The 16677-nt window shown below is 35.3% G+C and overlaps 1 protein-coding gene across 3 annotated transcripts in view; it reads right to left on the bottom strand.

The window, feature by feature from the left end:
• Positions 1-1761: 1761 nt before the first annotated feature.
• Positions 1762-16677, bottom strand: part of SLC35F5 (solute carrier family 35 member F5) — a 37618-nt gene continuing 22702 nt past the window's right edge. The window contains exons 12-16 of one of the 3 annotated variants that reach the window (XM_020905444.2): positions 14566-14725; positions 9069-9159; positions 6123-6277; positions 5496-5582; positions 1762-2606 (exon numbers count right to left, since the gene is read on the bottom strand). In XM_020905444.2, coding sequence (XP_020761103.2) covers positions 5507-5582; positions 6123-6277; positions 9069-9159; positions 14566-14725 — 482 coding nt within the window. In that variant the 3' untranslated portion in view covers positions 1762-2606; positions 5496-5506. Of the gene's footprint in view, positions 2607-5495; positions 5583-6122; positions 6278-9068; positions 9160-14565; positions 14726-14830; positions 15478-16677 lie in introns of those variants that run through there. The other 2 variants (XR_002316157.2, XM_020905462.2) reach the window with 2 other exon arrangements.

Below are 16677 nucleotides of genomic sequence, written 5' to 3' on the forward strand. Positions count from 1 at the left end.
AATAAAAAATTTTTTTAAAAATCAAAATTTATTTACAGGAATAATTATATGTGTCTTATGTACCCCTAATGGCTTTTCTAAGCTTCAAAAAGCATTCACCTAAGCTTTTAAGGCTGCCTCATTTTTCGGTTTTAATAGAGATTCTGATGTTCATTTAACAGAAAGTCTGACAAAACAGCAGACTCCCTTTCATCAAGGTCATAATTTGAAACATTATACAATAATGGGATTTAAATTATGTATGGGAAGAAAAGTAGAAGACTGATAACAAGGTATTAGAAATCTCTATTTTGGTCTTTAGATTCAGAAAAATATAATCACAGGCCAACACTGTTCCAACAGAGATGAAGGACATTAGCAAATACTTCAGTGTAGCCTCTCCCAATATTTACAAAGGTCCACAATGTGACTGCTGTCACCCTAGAGCCCTGACACCTAGATTTCTAGGTAATCACAGCATGGAAGTAATCTACCATAATTATTTCTTACGAAGATGAACCCTCAACTACGAAGATGCAGGAAGGAAGTCCTCGACTGCTCATTTGCCATGGTTACAGTATTCAAATATAAAAATCATTAAGATAAATATAACTAGGAGAGAAGATAATACTGCAAAGCAGTAGTAATTCATACTTTCAGGTAAGCAATAACACTGCTTCCTTCTAAAGGGGCTGCTCATTGATAAAAAGCATAACAGCCAAGTGGAGGAAGACCCTCTCAAGATGTTTCCAATATATTAACAAGGTTCACCACTTCTTGGGATCCTGAGCGACAACACATGATCTGTGTGGCGCATGAGCACAGAGCACATGGACAACTAAAAACTTCTGACTTCAATTTCTTTTCCTACCATATTTAGAGAGTAATTTAAAGTTTTAATTTCACCATCACTGTTTCAACTATTTCATCCTGTAATTGCCAAGAGGTACCGGCAAACTGTCAAAGCAGCAAAAATAGAAAGTAGAGAGGTATACAGATAATAAATTTCAACCAAACTTAGTCTTTGAGTAACTTAAATGTTACTTCAGTAGTTCTCTCCAGGATAAAATTTCTTATAAGTCCACATTCTTTACATGCCTTTAACCTGTGTCAAGCTAACAAAATCAATTATGATTTTCAGCATAAGATTTATTGGTGGCACCAAATAGGAGAACAGATGTCTATTTTTTAAATTTAATGTTAGCAAGAAACAAGTCTTTTAAATTAATGTAATATAAAAGTTCTCAGGACAAGCTAAACTTCACTTTAGACTTATAGTAACACCAAAGCAATTTTAAGATTGTGAATAAGACAAACTGAAGCTAAGCATCACAAAGGGAATTCTTAAAAATCATAATTCTTTGAATTGAATAATAATTCAATTCTTAAGAAATTCTAAAGAGATATGAACTAGTCTCACAAAACTTGAGAAGGAAATAGGCTCTGATTAATCAAAAGACTGAATGGATCCTGGGACACACATTCATCCTCTGAGGTCTACAGTGAGTAAAGTCCAGGAGCAGCTGCACAATAAGGACGTAGGTCTAAGAGTTAAATCAGAAGTATTTTATAATTAATTTAATCTTGGTAGAGGAAAAGTTCAACTGTAATTTTTAAAGTAGAATTTCTTCTTGCCTTCCTTCTTTGGTTTTTAACCATAAAATTTATTTAGGAAAACTAAAATTATTTTAAAAAGAGGCATCCAGTTCTAGTACAATTTTGCATATTTATATATGAAAAAAACAGAAACCAATTGGTAGATCTGTAATACACACACACACATATATATAAACATTTTATTTTAATAATACTTTATCACTTCAATTTACATCATTCCATTATGAAAATGTTTGATTGAAGAGAGGGTATTTCTTCAAAACTCTAAATAAGCAGAGCTTTATCAATTAAACTTACAGCATTACAGTCTTTAGAAATACGTAATTGTTCATTTTACAGTAATACTTCCCCTTTAAAAATTCATCATGGTTTGTCACAGATTTAAAGTACAAGGCACCTAATGCTATGAAAGGATAATACAGTATATGCAGTGTAAATGAAACAGACCTTCTGTCAAACATTGATTCTTTTTAAAGTCCTACCAAATTTGTGTGAACATATCTGTTGCATAAATTAAACATTTTTTGTTTTGTTAATTTGTAATATTCTACAAAACTCAAAAATATAATTCGTACCTATTATAGGCAGCTTATTTGAGCATTTTACCTGTAAGAAACACTGATCTATATACTTAAAATGATTTCTGAAAACATTTTCCTAATATAGTCCAGCATTTAACAAATAATATGTGAAAATAAAGTCTCCAGAACATTAAAATTTTATCCTTTGATTAGTTCAAATTATTTTATCAATTGAATTCCTTGAGATGTGTAAGGCAGGTTGGTCCTTTAGATGGACTGTAGACTGAAACTTCCTATAACTGTAGTGGTATGTACACAGCTACATAGCAAAGTACTTCATTATGAAAATGAAGACAAAAGATATGAGGAAAATATGTTTTAGAGTTCCAAAGAACTGAAACTGTTATTTTTCAGACTAGGCACTGAAACATTTTTCTATAAAAACTTGCCAGAGATTGTCTCTTCGCTGTATACTATTCCATCACCAAGCTAAAAATAAAAATAAACACATAATCATCATTAGATTACAACTGTCAGCTTTAATTTTATAATTTATATTCTAAAAAGCAAATTATCTTAACATTGAAATATATATCAAATACAGTCTATATACTTAATAACTGGATACTAGAACTTGAGGTAAGTACTAAGAACTGATGTTAAGTGAGTTCTACATGTTCACTGACATGTAATGCTATTTTAAAATCACAAAATAAGTTTTACTCATAATACATCCTATCATTATCCCTGTGGAGACAAAGACTCCTCTAACCCAGCCTACCTTATTTTACTCTATTGTAGTCTATCTTCTTTAGTCTTCACTATCTTCTCTTTATCCCACTCTCACTTCCAAAAATTTCTGGGTGAGAGTGGGTATGAACGTGAGTATGAAAATGATACAGAGCATACCAGGGAGGGAAAATACATAAATTAAAGCATTCAAAAGATTGAAAGAGGGACTTCCCTGATGGCTCAGTGGTTAAGAATCCATCTTCCAATGCAGGGGATGCAGGTTCAATTCCTGGTCAAGGAACTAAGATCCCACATGCTGTGGGGCAACTAAGGCTGTGCCCTGCAACTAGAGAGCCTGTGCACCGTATCTAGGGAGAAGCACATCTGCCTCAGTGAAAGATCCCATGTGTAGCAGCTAAGACCCAACACAGCGAAATAAATAAATAAAATATTTTCTAAAAAAGCTTTAAATACCTATTTGCATTTAAAAAAAATTTAAATATGGCAAAATACATATTTAGTTCTACTGTCTCCAAAACCTCAGGGAAACGCAATAAAGGGATTTTCTTTTAAAGGTTTAAACCACATGGACAAAGAACAGAGATAAGAATATAGCAGCTAATTCTTGGTTAGCAATGAAGAAATACAACCAGGTATCTCTGAAGGGAGAGGTAAAGAAACAACTAAAAATGCATGCTAAGTCGCTGCGGTCATGTCTGACTCTGTGCGACCCCATGGACGGCAGCCCACCAGGCTCCTCTGTCCATGGGATTCTCCAGGCAAGAACACTGGAGTGGGTTGCCACTGCCTTCTCCAATCTGAGGTCCCTGCTCAGCCTGCTCAGTCTCAACTAAAAATGTACAACTAAAAAACAAAAAAAATGTACAACTAAAAATGTACTAAAATTTGTACAAAGTTTATAGAAAAAGGCAATTAGACACTCAGATGCCCTCCCCTCACTTTTCACAGCTAGTCAAGTGCCTCTTCTCTATCCCAGGAGATCTGAGGTTAATTCTCTAAAAGGGGTAGGAAGAAAGGGTCTTGGACTGGTTAAATGCTAGGCACAATCCTACACGGTTCAGGAAAAATAACATTGATATGGTCATAACTTGGTAAACACTGATAACACATCTATCCAAACCACACGGTAACTATCCTGGATGATGAGGAGGAAGGAAGGCAGGCAAGTGGAGTGGGAGCAAAGGAGGGGGAAGCTGAAAGTAACCTATCTTATACTGCCATAGTGGGAAAATCAACTGAAGATGCCTGAAACTGAGAAAGCAAGAAACAGAAGTATAAGCATGGTACTTAGATGGAGAGGAAAATACCGAAAGAATCAATGAGGAGTTTAAAGGGACTCCTCAGGGTGGGGAAAAATGGGAGCAGTATAGGCAGGGCAGGGACAGCTGTACTAAACAAGAGGCCTTGTAGAACTCCTAACTCTTCACACTGCTGCATGGATAGCCATCCTAAGAGGAAAACCTAGAATATAAAGTGACCAATCAGGGGTTCCCTGGTGGTCCAGTGGGTAGGAATCCGCCTGCCAAGGCAGGGGGACACAGGTTTGATCCCTGGTCTCGGAAGATCCCACACACCATAGAACAACTAAGCCCATGTGTCACAACCACTAAAGCTGCAGGCCCGAGAGTCTATGCTCCATAACAAAAGACGCCACCACCACAAGAAGCCCATGTATTGCAACTAGAGAGTAGCCCCCACTTGCGGCGACTAGAGAAAGCCCACACATAGCAGTGAAGACACAGCAGCCAAAACACAATAAAACTTTCTGTCATGTAAGAAATATAAAAGATACTATTTCTTAAAATTAAAAAAAAATGTTCTCAAAACATTGTTAAGTGAAAAAGCATAGTCAGAGAACCAGGATATGTTGGATGTATCATGCTAGTTACAGTAAACACACACATGCATAGAGAAAGGACTGGATATGCTTGGGAATCACTTATTTGGGTCAGGTACCATATTTCATGTGTTTTAAACTTCCCAAGTATTTAATACTTCTAACAACTTTGTGAGGGAGGTTCTTCTGCAACCCCACTTCACAGAGAAGAAAACTGAGGCACAGTGAGGTTACGAACCTTGCATAAGGTCACACAGCTAGTACACACAAAGGCTGGAACTGGATCCCAGGCAGTTTGACTCTAGAGTTGGACTTTCTCAGCCTCTAACCTGTATCAACTCTCAAAGAAATTTATTATAGGAAATCGATTCTGTATTTGAGCAATACAAGAATAAGGACCTGGGCTTCCCTAGTGGTTCGGTGGTAAAGAATCTGCCTGTCAATGCAGGGGACGCGAGTTCGACTGCTGATCTGGGAAGATCCCACAAGCTGTGGAGCAACTAAGCCTGTGTGCCACAACTATTGAGACTGTGCTCGAGAGCTCAGGCGCTGCAACTAATGAGCTCAGATGCTGCAACTACTGAAGCCTGTGTGCTCTAGAGCCTATTCTGCAACAAGAGAAGCCACCGTGACGAGAAGCCTGCGCACTGCAACCAAGTAGACCCCGTTCACAACTAAAGAAAAGCCTGCACAGCAACGAAGACCCAGCACAGCCAAAAATAAAAATAAATACAATTTTTAAAAGAGTAAGAACCTTATTCAGTACTAATGTCCACTAACATACAAACCTGGACTATAGCTAACTAGCTCCATCCTCCTGAGAAACACCATGCATAGGAATGAGACTCTCACACTGTTCACTGTCTTCTGGAACCCTTACAAAAAAAAAGAAAGAAAAAAAGACAATAGTTAGGAAAGCTTTACACCTGAAAGGAACATTTACAAATGATCTATTCCACTGGCTAATGCCTGAGGTCAGACCTAAGACTATAGCAAGACTGTCCCAAGTTCTTTACAGAATGTAAGTTCTTTACATTCTGTAATATGTTTTAGAGAATATAAAACGCTTTCTCTCTTAAAAAAAAATGAAAAAGAAAATGAGGCAATGTTACCATATTTTATAATGAATTTTGTTCACATCAATAAATGTTTTCTACATTTAAATTTGTTACAGCAAAACTGTAAGCACTTTGATTTCACCTGTGAATTAAAACATTTTTTTTAAAAACAGCAGTTTTGAAGAAATTATCCTATCACCCATAGATCTGAACAAATTCTTTTAACTGGCATTGTATATATAATATTATAATCTTTTAAAAATTCTTCACAGAATCTCTAAAAGCTAGGTCAGCATGGTATGATTCCCAACTTACTCAGCAAACATTTTGAAAAATTTATATTGGAACTTAACCTACTTCTGAATTCGATGTTTTCTGCATATAAAGGCAAAAATTCTTCTGATTCCCACCATCACAGGATCCCAATTATTGTAATGGCACAGGAGAGTTGCAATAAAAAATGAAAAAAATACAGGGATAGCGCCTGCAAAAAATAACCAAGAAAACTGCACCTAAAAATAAGAGGTAGGAAAAAAGAAAAAAAAAAAACCCACAATTATCATTAAGACAATTTTCCCTTAAACACAACTTTTCTATTTGTGATAACTTGGACAAATAAAACACCAAGAAAATAATACTAAGCACTGACAATATATTAAGAATGCTATTATTAAATATAAGGATTTACTTATACTAATCACTTGCTTCAATTACCAACAAAAATACCTCTTAGAAAATATCCTAAAGGAAAGAGAGTAAAGCATGCTTTTCAGTTATTAGGCAGAGTACATCAGAAACAGAATTACAAATTTTTAAGCATCTGTCTTACACATCACACTGCCCATTTGTTCTTTACTGACTATTCTCAAGTTGATTCTTCCCCTCTAGTTTCTGAAGTCATTTTTTTTAAAATTCCCATCTATAAAAAACTAAGTTATGCTATAGCTGTGATGCTGGGTTATAGTATGGGTCTTTTCTTACAACAGTACTGAAAACAGATGAAACTCTTAAGTGAAACTTTGGCAAACAATTTACAGATGAAATATAGCTTGAAAAAGATTCCAAAGGAAATCACGACTAAGTAAAATAAAGACTACCAAGGGAAATACTCTTAATAGGAAATGTGAGCCAAAGGAGACAGGTAAAGCCTCAGTGGTGAGGAGCTTCTCAGATTGCTAATCCTGACCCTCCAAACCATCATTTTACCTGGGTCATCAAGAAAATTAAAAATAATGAGATCCCATAAAGTTATAAAAACAAAATTATTTCCTTTACCACCTAGATTCAACTTAGGATCAAAAACAATTGCCAAAAAAAGCCTACACTGATTAATTATTGAGACTCAGCTGCAACACCCTGGTAGTTTGCTTTCAAAATAATGACGAAAACAGTAACTCCTATCTTTAAAATAGGGAAGAAAAACTGCAAGTATTAAAGAAATGAGCTTTACAATCAAAGGCAAGACTCTCTCTTGTGGGAAACATATACTATTTCATTTCATATTAGCTTTAGTCAGAGTAAAGGAGTTTTGTGAAAATAATTATTTATTTACAAAGGACTCATAATGCATAACACAAGGAAAGTTAGGTCGCTCAGTTTTTTGTCCGACTCTTTGCAACCCTGTGGACTGTAGCCCACCAGGTTCCTCTGTCCATGGGATTCTCCAGGCAAGAATACTGGAGTGGGTTGCCGTTTCCTTCTCCAGGGGATCCTTCTCCAGGAATCGAACCTGGGTCTCCCGCATTGCAGGCAGATGCTTTAACCTCTGAGCCACCAGGAAAACCCAAGGAAAACCACTGACAAATTTCAGCATGCACATTCTCCTCATATGGTACATACACACAGGCTGAGTCAGCCTAAGAACACCCAGCAGTCAGTACTAAAAACCCTTCACACTGTTATCAAACTATTGGTATAACATATTCTTGGAATATTTGCAGGATATTTAATAATCCAGAAAAACCATGATTAATTTAAATGACCCAAGAACAGAAAAAGTACAGCATAAAAAAACTTACGACTAATGAGAGTTAAAAACGCAAATATAGATGACAGAATGATATCATGACTATTCAACTAAAAAAATCCTACTGAAAAAAAACAAACTTCATAAAGGTAGATAAAACTCTAAATGACTTTTACAGGCAAAGTTCACTTTTAACAATGCAGTTATTTTTATGTTGCCAAATAATAAAAAACTTCTAATTTGATTTCAAGCAAGCTATGAGGACAAATTTTTTTTAAAAAATGAAGCCATTTATCAAATGAAAACTGCTCAAGTAAACAAAAAAAGGTCTAATTTCTGAATATATATTAATGTAAGTCTGAATACAATCAGGGATGCTTCCTATTATACCAAATATCAGTAAGTTAAAAAAATATGTATCTTAAGCACAATAAAGTTAATGAACGCAAAAATTTCAGAAACTATTGATATATATAAATATGCTTGACTATTAGAATAAAAAAAAACCTAAGAAAGTTAAGTTACTCCCACCATGTTTCTATTGCAGCTCTGGGACACACCCTGCTACTTTTTCCAGAATGTATCTTCTGCCCTCAATTCCCACCAAAGGCCCAGCCTACTCATTTAACTAAATACCTGATGTGCAATCAAGAAATGACTGTTGGTGTGTTTTTCTAATCAATTATATATACATATATTTTCCCTTCTGTTTTGCCTCCATCTTAAAGTATTGAACAAATTACAGTATCATTTACTAAAATTAAATTCGCTATTACAGGTCTTCTTAAAAAATTCAAAAATAAAATTAACCTTCAAAATTAACCTGATTTTTCAAAATATCAGTATGGTAAAGAACATTTACACAGCAGCTACCAAAATCCTCTGATAAGCATCATTTCCCTAGTTTGACTAATTTTAGTTGATATTCAAGATTATGATCTGAAGATGTGGAAAGGCCTGGATATTATATGATGTATGATTTTAGTGTTATATATATTTTATAATATTCACACTTTGAAAACCATAGTATATGTAGAATAATTAATTCTCAATTACAGAGATTTCCATTCTTAACCACAGCAAATAAATAATCTACTGAATCAGAAAACAAAATTAAATAACAAAGAATTGTTTTTTAAATAAAAAACTGTGACTAAATTACAAAGATGACCATTTCTTTGGTACTTTTTATATCTCTGTGTAGTAAAACAGATTGGAAGAGAAGGCACCAAGTATTATTCATGGTCATCTTTATAATTTAGTCACATCCCTTAACTTTCATTATTAGCTCTGATTTAATAATATACTTAAAATATCTAATAAATAGTTTACCTTACCTTTTGCATACACATGTCAGCTATTATGGATAGAGGTATTGTAAGGCTTAGTGCAAGTGTGCCTATCAATGATGAGGTAAGAAAGCAGCCCCTAAAAAAATAAAAGAAAGAAAGAAAATATACATTTCCATACCAAAACCACAAAAGAACCAATGAAAAACAATGATCAAAAATTACTATCCTAGGGGGACTTCCCTGATGGTCCAGTGTAAGACTTCACCTTCCAATGCAAGCGGTGCAGATTTGATTTCTGGTTGGGGAGCTAAAATCCCATATGCCTTGTGGCCAAAACTCCAAAACATAAAACTGAAGCAATATTGTAACAAATCCAATAAAGATTTGAAAAATGGTTCACATCCAGAAAGTCTTAAAAAATAAAAATTATCCTACCATATAGGCAAGAGAGATCAGGATAAAAGCTTAGAATGGACTAACATAATAAAAAATAAAGTTACTAGGATAATTCTTAAAATTCATCTTCAAATATTAAAAATCCAATATATAAATATACAAATTTCAAAAGATTTTATACTATTTTCTTAATCTGCTTACAGATGATATTCAACTTTGGATGTATGACTTAAATTTTGTTAACATTTTTTATAAAACTGTCAGAAAAATTCTTAGTTTCATGATAATGACACTTAGATAACAAAGGAAACAGCTATAATAAAAGTTCAGGACAATAACTTGTAATACAGTAAGAAAGTGATAACCAACAGGTGAGTCTGTCATTAAAGCAAAAATATCTTGCCCTCATTAAAAATTAAGTAGTCTTTAGATGTTTGCTGCTCTTTTGGTTTGGCTTAGTATCAGAAAAAAAGAACTGAGTATTTTTTAAGGATATTTCCTTGCTGTTTTTCACTTTTCTAATAATTGATATAACCAAAACATAAGCTCTTCATTTTATTTTCACATTGAGTTACCAATGTTAGTATCAAATTCTGACATATCAACTGCATATAATTTTATATAACTGAATATAAATATGAAGAAAAGCATTGTATTGAATAGATATTGAGTGTATAAAAATTAATTATAAAGCTGTAATATATATATAGTGAGGACTGTAGAACTATAGAAATTATAGGTAAGTAAATTCCAGCTGTTAGGGTTAAAAATATTGTCCTGAAATAAAAGAGGCTGACTCTTCATAAAGTATGTCACTTTAAGTGTTCAACAGAGGCTGGACAATTAGTTCTTATTGATGTATAAACAGAATTCAAGGGATAGCCCACAATTCATAAGTTTCTCTGTGAAAAGAGTATTTGGGGATCAAATATTGGGTTTAAAAAATTATTATTGGTCTTTTCATTTTTTTGGCCGCACAACTTACAGCACCTTAGTTCCCTGACCAGAACCAAGGCCTGGACTGGCAGTGAAAGCACTGAGTTCTAACCACTGTATCCCCAGGGAATTCCCTGAGGGTTTGTTTTTTTTTTAATTATTTATTTATTTGGTTGTGTCAGGTCTTAGCTGCGGCATGTGGGATCTTTCTTTGTGGCTCGAAGGCTCTTCGTTGCAGCCTGTGGGCTGCTCTTAAGAGGTGGCATGTGAGGTTAGTTGCCCCGCAACATTTGGGATCTTGGTTCCCTGACCAGGGATCCTAAACCCGCACTGCCTGCATTGGAAGGTAGATTCTTAACTGCTGGACCACCAGGGAAGTCCTGAGTTTGTAAAATACATTTGTTCTTAGAGATTCGTAATGCAAAGCAATATCAGACCGAGTCTGAGATGAAGTATTAAAAAACCCATTTGATTTATAGCAGGTTTCCCAATTTAGCTGATGGCTGAATTCATTTGATCTATTATCCATTTAGTACACTTCAGGAAATGCTGAGATCAAGGACTAGGTGGATAACCTCACATCTACACTAGCAGTACAGGATATGGAGTTAATGGTGCACTTGAAAAAATTTTTTTAAATAAACAATGAGTGACAAGTACACATCTCTAATTTCCAAAAAAATTTACAACTGCACTTTTAAATCTTTAGTATGCTACTCAGTACATGATTATATATGCTAAAGTTAGTTGTCTATTTATAGTTAACATATGATAATCTTGCCTTCCTAAAAAGAAAGAAATCATACACATAGATTATGACTTGTGATTTAATCATTTTTAAGATATAAAATTATATAAAACATATAGATATGCTTCTTATAATTGTTTTGAGTTACAATAACACCTAGAATTTAAGGGACACAAAATTTGTTTCATTACAGATTAACTTACTGCTACTGAGTTGTTACTAAAAGTACTCAAGTGCTTCAGTTTAGAAGCATATCTGAAAAAAAAATTTTTTTGAAGTTCTGAAAAGTCCAGCCCAAGTAGCTGTGATCATAATATATGACTTTGAGTGTCCAGTTTTTTCAACAACAAAGATTCATATACACACTTAGGAACATCAACTGTGTTCCTTCTGTGGAGAATATTTTGTAACTCTCTATCAGAATCAGAAGTCCATGTGTTTGATTCAGTTTTTTCAGTATTTATCCTATGGAATAATTATGTGTATATGCAAAAACATATATAAGGATGCTTAATACCATATTACTTTCAAAGCAAAAGACTACAAACAAAAACATCTCTCAAGAAGGAACTGGTAAAACACATTATGTTCTATGCATTATGTTACATAATGGATTGGAGCATAACAGATTAGAATACTACACAGGCTTTAAAAAATGAATCTAGTGGCTGATATGTAAGGATTTACAAGACAACAATTTGTGGGAACAAAGAAAAGTATAGAATGATACTTTGCATGTTAAAAATAAATTGGAGGGGGGAGGATCAAGAGATTGATACACACTTCTGTATGTACAGATAATTCTGTATTGTAGAAGGCTAAAAAATTAACAGTGGTTGCCTTTGAGAAAAAGAAATGAAAATTTGGGGTAGAAGGGAAAGATTATCTTTTCATTATAATCCATTTTGTACATTTTTAATTTAATGATAACCCTATATGCAAAACAGAAAAAGAGACACAGATGTACAGAACAGACTTTTGGACTATGTGGGAGAAGACGAGGTTGGGATGTTTTGAGAGAACAGCATTGAAACATGTATATTATCAAGGGTGAAACAGATCACCAGCCCAGGTGGGATGCATGAGACAAGTGCTCAGGGCTGGTGCACTGGGAAGACCCAGAGGGATGGGATGGGGAGGGAGTTGGGAGGGGGGATCGGGATGGGGAACACGTGTAAATCCATGGCTGATTCATGTCAATGTATGGCAAAAACCACTACAATACTGTAAAGTAATTAGCCTTCAACCAATAAAAATAAATGGAAAAAAAAAGAATACTTCAAAACATGTTATTTTATTATTTAAGAGTAAAATTTTCCAAGTGTGCAAACTTAGAATGCTCACATAAGAGAGCTTACATATGTAACTGCTGCTGCTGCTGCTAAGTCACTTCAGTCGTGTCCGACTCTGTGCGACCCCACAGACGGCAGCCCACCAGGCTCCCTCATCCCTGGGATTCTCCAGGTGAGAACACTGGAGTGGGTTGCCATTTGGGTTGCCGTTTCCTTCTCCAGTGCATGAAAGTGAAGTTGCTCAGTCATGTCCGACTCTTAAGAGTCTTAGCGACCCCATGAACTGCAGCCTACCAGGCTCCTCTGTCCATGGCATTTTCCAGGCAAGCGTACTGGAGTGGGGTGCCATTGCCTTCTCCATACATATGTAACAACTCGTATTTATTCATTCTCAAAGCCTACATTAAAATCTGCTGGCATAATGAAACTCTATTCTATATATTTATTAAAATAAAGCTCTCAATAAGGAATGAGTATTTTAATATTTGAAAGTGGCATTGTCCATGTTTACTATAAGTCTTAATGTAATATGAACCATAATAAACCTTTCTCTAGTCTAATATCCAAAATTTTTTAAAATTATTTCTTTCAAATATGTAAGAACTCTTTGCTTTGAAATTTTCTAATTTAAACTAAACTTAGTACAGAATATAAACTTCTATTAAAATACAGTGAGTGCATAATCATTTAAAGCATAGGGTTCACTGAGTTGAACCCTCTCAAACAGCCATCAAAAATGGCTGAAGATCAACAATTCCTTATGGCTCAACCAAGTACCCTCAAAACATCACCAGTAAGTAGTTTCATCAGCCCAGAACCAAGAGTGGAAAGAGACATGAGAAATGATGTAACAAAAGAAGTGACAGGATAAAAGAACAAGACATATGATACATATTAACACATTAAAAAAGCAAGTCCTTCTGGTTTAAAAAAAAAAAAATGAGCACCTAAAATAATTTGTAGAAAATGAGGAAATAGTTTTTGATACCAAAGGGTTTTAGATCAACAAAGGAATTTAAGATAATTACATACATTGTGTGTGTGTGTGTTATTCAGCCTAACAACCTCATGCTCAGTCTTGGCAATCCCACGGACTGTATCCTGCCAGGCTCCTTTGTCTCTGGAATTCTCCAGGCAAGAATACTGGACTGGGTAGCCACTCGCTTCTCCAGGGGATCCTCCTGACCCTGGAATTGAACTTGGGTCTCCTGCACTGCAGACAGATTCTTTATTGTCTGAGCTATCAGGAAAACTCAATTACATGAATTACTACAACATAAACTAAACCTTTAAGTACTACATAAAAGGGAGTGAGAGTGGAGGACATCAAGGAAAGAGATACTTCCTTAATTGGAGAAGGGAGAGAAGTGCAGGCAGAGCATTAAGCAGGACTTCATGGAAAAGGCTGTTTTTGTTGCAGTCTTTTGCAAGGGAAAACTAATCAGTAGTTTTAAATGGTATGTAATAAAATTCATTCAGGAGGTTAAGTACAATTTGTGTTTCTAAGTTTCTATTAGATGGAAATAGAACTAAGTGTTAAGCTCTATATTTGAAGGTTTTCTTAAACACTATATATGATATTGTCTTCAAACTATTTTAAGATTATTATCACATATCAACATAGTTGATATTACATCAAAGTATGTTAAAATCTCAAATTAATCAAACCCTAAAGCTTAGGGTTTATATATCTGCCTCACTCATATGAAATAAGTCCTGAGAATAAACAAAACAAAAGTCTGAACAATCAGACATTCCAAAGACGCCTGAATAAGCAGTTCCCAGATTCTCACTTAGAACTCACATATGCATACCTGGGATACACATCTCCTAAATGTGAGTGTCCATTAGAAAATGATGCCTTTAATCTGCGTAACACTTTAATTTATACAGCAGTTCTATAAATATAGGTCATTCATATTCATCTAATCATTCAACAAAGATTTATGAACTTCTATATGCAAGCCACTACTCTATGCAATGGGAACACAAAAATTAAAAAAAAAACAGTTCCTGCTCTAACGGAGTTACTGTGTTAAGCTGTAAGTGTATAAGGTGAGAAAGTGCATAGGAAGGGCCATCAGAAGACAGAAAAAATAGAAATGCTTAAACTAGCCAAAAGTCAATAAATTCATAACTAATAAATCATGGGGTAATAAACAGTACATACCACAACCACAGGAACTCTGAGAGCACTGTTCCAATAAGGCCATTAATGACAATGCACATTAACACTACTTTATTGGGGAACTCAAAGTCCTCAAATCCAGTATAATGTAGTAAAAAGAAACCTGGCCATAAGAGCAGCAGATTAAAGAGACCTACAAAACCTAAACACATATAAAAGAGACAAAAGTTAGTAACTGTGATTTATTTCAATCTTTCAAAATTGCAGCTCTATAATCAGAAAACATTAGGTTTCCCACAGTGAGCTTCATTAGGTTTCCTTAACTGAAAGTTCTGTTACTTTTGTTTTTAAGTTAAGTCCTGCGGAGAGATGAACACAAGCAAAAACTTCATCAAGTGACTGGGGATCACAGAGTCTTCAAGGTTCAACTATCCCTACTGCATAGAGCAACTACTGAAGAAAAAATATTTACAGTGATTCAAAAAGATTGGCAGTGATTCAAAAAGATTGGCTGTCAACCTAAGATTATGATAATAGAGTGTCCTGGAACTTAGAAGGAGTAACTTGTGCATATGTGTGTGCACATGTGTTCAGCGTAAATTATTATGAGGAATTACATACACTGTTTACTCTCTGATTCAATCTCTATTTATGTTTAAAGCACCCATGCTATGCTAGGGGTAATGGAGGAAGGTTCCAAAAAAAGATAAAATTCTTGTTTCCTGCCTTCCTAGAGCTCATAAGCTGGTCTGTGAGATTACATACACACACAAATAGCTATGTAAGTATGAACTAAGCATGGACTGTGTGTAAAGAAAGGAAGGGTATACCATTTAGCGGTTAAGTGCATGCTTTGCAGTCTGACTGCCCTGAGATCCAGTCCCACTCTACCATTCACTCCTACTGTAATCTTTAGGCAACATGCTAACCTCTTGCAAACCTCGGTTTTCCAATCTATAAGTATAAAATAAAATTTAATTAGGTTACTAGGAAGATTAGACAAAAATATAACACAATACATGGCATGAGTAAACAGTCAACAAATGCTAACTACTATTTTAAATATAGAAATGTGAGCTTATATATGACTACACACATGGAAATGTAAAGACACAAATGTTATAATTTTATAGTAGTTTTTATTGGACTTTCTATACAATTTACATCACAATTTCACCGTGAGATCCAAAGGTAATTATAGAGCTTTCCTAAAAGAAAATTAAATTACAGTAGATATATATTTTATATATTTGCTGCTAAATAATAAACTTGTATTTAGGATGCCTAGTTAAATTGTAATCGGGCTGGAACGCCCATTCTATCTGCCACTAAGACTTACAGTACTGCCTTCTCTGAAGGACTGTCTTGGAGAGCGAGCAACCAAGTCTGTCTTCCCACCCTCTCCCCACTCCACACCCTCTGCAATCAAACCCTAACGGCTCTAGGCTAGGACAACTCTGAGGACTGCCTCTGCTCCCCTATGCTCCCTGCCCAGGGACCTATGACAAGCTGGCCAAGCCTCAGCTGCACCAGAGAGATCACATGGTTCTCGCCCCCTCTCTGGTCTGTTTCTTTCTCTCCCTTGTCAGTCTTTCCTGCAGAGCACCCTTTCCATGAATCTCCCACACCAAATTACTGTCTCATATCCTGCTTCCAGGAAAACCGACTTAAGATACCTAGTGATAAAAATAAACAACACACACACAAAAGGCTTGTATAACATTAAAAAATCGTTGTAGTTAAAACACCAGACTTTGGGGTAAAGCGTCTGCCTGTGATGCAGGAGACCTGAGTTCGATCCCTGGTCAGGAAGATCCCCTGGAGGAGGAAATGGCAACCCACTCCAGTATTTTTGCCTGGAGAATCCCATGGATGGAGGAGCCTTGTAGGCTATAGTCCACGGGGTCGCAAAGAGTCGGACACAACTGAGCAACTTCACTTTCACTTTGGCATTATCAAGAAGCAGATCTCTTCTTGTTCCCTGAACTTGAAGCCTGTGAAATTCCACATGAAGTGACAACCTTTGGATCTAGAGATGAAAGGTCCAAATCACTTCACCAGTTCTGCAGAGTCTCATACGCTCCATACGCTTCTCCTCTTTGCTCAACTGAATGCTCCAGCACACTGGATCTACTCACTATTGCCTACTATGCT

Source organism: Odocoileus virginianus, chromosome 13, assembly GCF_023699985.2.
Source record: "Odocoileus virginianus isolate 20LAN1187 ecotype Illinois chromosome 13, Ovbor_1.2, whole genome shotgun sequence".
Classification (NCBI taxonomy): Eukaryota; Metazoa; Chordata; class Mammalia; order Artiodactyla; family Cervidae; genus Odocoileus; species Odocoileus virginianus.